The sequence below is a fragment of the Branchiostoma belcheri genome, unplaced genomic scaffold, assembly GCF_001625305.1.
Source record: "Branchiostoma belcheri isolate BF01 breed outbred unplaced genomic scaffold, Haploidv18h27 scaffold153, whole genome shotgun sequence".
Classification (NCBI taxonomy): domain Eukaryota; kingdom Metazoa; phylum Chordata; class Leptocardii; order Amphioxiformes; family Branchiostomatidae; genus Branchiostoma; species Branchiostoma belcheri.
The window spans coordinates 4,278-7,393 of record NW_017802969.1 but is presented as its reverse complement, the minus strand read 5'-3'; the positions used below and the strand labels follow the sequence as shown (position 1 = coordinate 7,393).

The following is a 3,116-nucleotide window of genomic DNA, read 5'->3' as shown; positions in this document are numbered from 1 at the left end:
GCTAAAGACCTTTACATGTAGCTCTACATATAAGAGTTTTTCGGTTTATTGTAGATTGTAGAATATTTCTTTCTTTCATTTAGTGTGTAACTTAATATAAAACTAACAATTCGTTATGTAATTGGAAATTATTTTACTTATTTTGATATTACTACATATGTTGCAAGTTTTTGTTCAATGTTGCCTTTTTCTCTTTATTCTTATAAGTTATAACTGGGTTAAGACCACAATCATTATTTCATTAGTAATCAGTTATTACGTTAACATTATCCTGTTTCTTTATTAGTATCTTTATTATTATTATTATTATCATGTATAAAACCAGTTTCTTAATTGGGACAGATGATTTATTTTCCACCCAGCACATTTTCTCTGTTTATCATGTGATATTTATTTCGTGGATTGTGTCATTTAATATTTGCAAACAAACAAATTCTTATTCCTTTTTTCAGGACAAATATTGCTTCAGCACCACGCAACTAAAATCATACATCATATCATATCATATACATCAGCACATAGGATTTATCATAAGATCTAAATCAACCGGCAGAACAGTTGTGATAAGCAAAACACATATGTAACGTATTTTCGACGAAGGTGACAAAAAACAAATTTCAAAACAGTTGTAAGTGACTGCATCATTCATATCGTCTTTTGAACCATGGGTTCATTTTCACGGGCCACCAGATTTGTGATGTTTGTATCAATATGTCTGACATTTCCCAAAGGACTCCTCTCTCTTCCTTTTCATAATTCAACCGTCTGTGAAGCAGTAGAACCAATCAACTGTACAGCTGATCCAAAGTGTCCAAATGACCTTGGGGGACAAAACAAAGATGGCGGCGTGTGTCTGGTCTGCCACGCGCCCCATCTTCGGGATCTACGCGCCCTTTGGTGTCACCTTCCGTCCAATCTAGTGTCTCTCAAACTGACTGGAATAACATTTACCCAGTTTCCAAGTTGGTCCAATGTAAAATACCCTCAAATTCGCTCTCTGGGTATAGAAGGAGCAGGCTTAAATGGACTGTTAGTCGGAGGCCTGTCGAGGTTTCCAAGCTTACAGAAGCTTACAGTCACACAGACAGCGATAGTGGCTTTAGGACATGACTGGTTCGATAGACTTATCCATATCGAGCATCTAACTCTTGCTAAGAACATGATTTCATCAATTTATCCTGGAGCTTTTCGCAACATGAGGAATCTGTCTGAACTCAACCTCTCTCACAATAGGTTATCCCACTTGGGGAAACATTATTTTACGGGGTTGCGAAGAATAACAACTCTGGACCTGAGTTTCAACAAAATCCAAGATATCGAGAAAGGTGCGTTCGAAAATATGGGCTTCGTTGTTCTTGATCTCAAAGGTAACAAGCTGAAGAGTGTCAAAAGTCGTTTCTTCTTCAGGATAACTAAGGTTTCCTGGTTATCTGTCGAAGAGAACATGATTACGACAATTGAAGCTGGTGCGTTTTCGAATATTGAAGGTCTGAACACTTTGCATGTAAGGGGTAACGAGTTGGCGTTTCTGTGGGAATCTTGGCTACCTAGGCTATCAAGTCCATGTTACAGATACAGAGGTTTACTGTTGTATAGTCAAAATACCTTACGTTGTACCTGCGCCAATCGTTGGTTCGTTAGGAGGGCTAGGGGTAACATGAAGTTTGAGATAATCCCTAAGGCTTTCTTCTGCAAGTACCCACTAAGCATGGAAGGCGAAGACATATTTTCCATTGCCCACTTGCCATGCCCCTCGCCAGTGGTGAGGATTACGCAGGACATTGATGATCACGATTTACATATTCGGTGCCAGGTGACTTGGGAGGAAGAGAGCAGTATCTTCTGGGTCCTACCAGATAACACTACTATTGTGTTGCCGGGTTTAGGTGAGGATGACAGAAATGCCAACCTGACTTCTCAGCACTTCAACATTTCATTCCAACACGACATAAGTGCTTGTGGGTGGACATGGGAGACGCCGTCCCGTATAACTACACATTGCTTACATAATCATACAGCACCGAATTATGCTGTCAGGACGGTGTCTGTATTAGTTTTGCACGAACGACTGCTTCATAAGTGGAACGGTACATCTATCCGTTGTGGTGTCAAGTCCATCTCTAGTGACGTGGTAGCTCGCAGGCAACTCTCCGTGATCCTCATTTCCAACAAATCAAAGAGTCAAGCTAAAACTGCATCACCTGGCCTTATGTCTCTGTCCTACCCTCCCACACCCCCAGATGACGCTACTGCTACACAGACATATCATTCAAGTGTTGTACAATCAGACAATACATCTCAAGCAAAAGTTGACAACGCCCAGACAAGTAAAGAAATCGCGACTAGCCTATATGAGGTCTATGCCCCCGTAACAACATCGATACTGAACAATACTAACAGTATCGACGTAGACGACTATGTCATCTTGCTCCCATCGGAAACCCACAATCGTTTACATGCTAACTATTTCATTGCTAGTTTCCTTTGTACTGTTCCTTTTGCGTTCATTTTCGCAGCGTGCATGTATCTACAGAGCAGACGATACAGCATTACTGAGGACGAAACGATGAATGAACAAGAGAGTGGGCAGCAGCAGCAGCGAAATAATGACGCCAGTGTCTCTGAAAATCAGAGAGACAACTCCGTGAGTGACACAATAGCCGATCCGTATTACTCGACGATACATGATTCTCATGAAAACGAGACGGTTGAACCATACGGGGTGGCCAAGGTGTGTTCTCAGTACGGCCGGGCAGAGACGAGGTCCGCCAATGTGAGAGAACGCGAGGGCGCGGACTGAGATCGCTGCAGTGTAAGGCCATGTTGATTTGATTATATGGATGACATCCACGCGCGCATGAATTTTCGGCCGTTTCAAAAAAAAGTTTTCAACCATACTGTAAATCGTACAAAACAGTTGCAAAATGAGCAAAAATATACCGTAAGTTACAAAAACCATACCAATGTCGTAGAATGCCAAAATCAAACGAAAAAAGACGAAATTGTAAAGAAATGAACTTGAAGACTAGATTATTCGCCAAACCATATCCCGCCCCATTTGTTCAACCCTCATGACCACGTAGATTTCATAATGAAAACACTTTTTTTTTTGACAA

At 41.0% G+C, this 3,116-nt stretch overlaps 1 protein-coding gene across 1 annotated transcript; it reads left to right on the top strand.

The window, feature by feature from the left end:
- Window positions 1–839: 839 nt before the first annotated feature.
- On the top strand, window positions 840–2,800 carry LOC109465567. The gene is made up of 3 exons (XM_019762925.1): window positions 840–913; window positions 2,014–2,142; window positions 2,401–2,800. Exons 1-3 carry the CDS (start codon window positions 840–842, stop codon window positions 2,798–2,800), a joined length of 603 nt encoding a protein of 200 aa, XP_019618484.1.
- The last annotated feature ends 316 nt before the right edge of the window (window positions 2,801–3,116 follow it).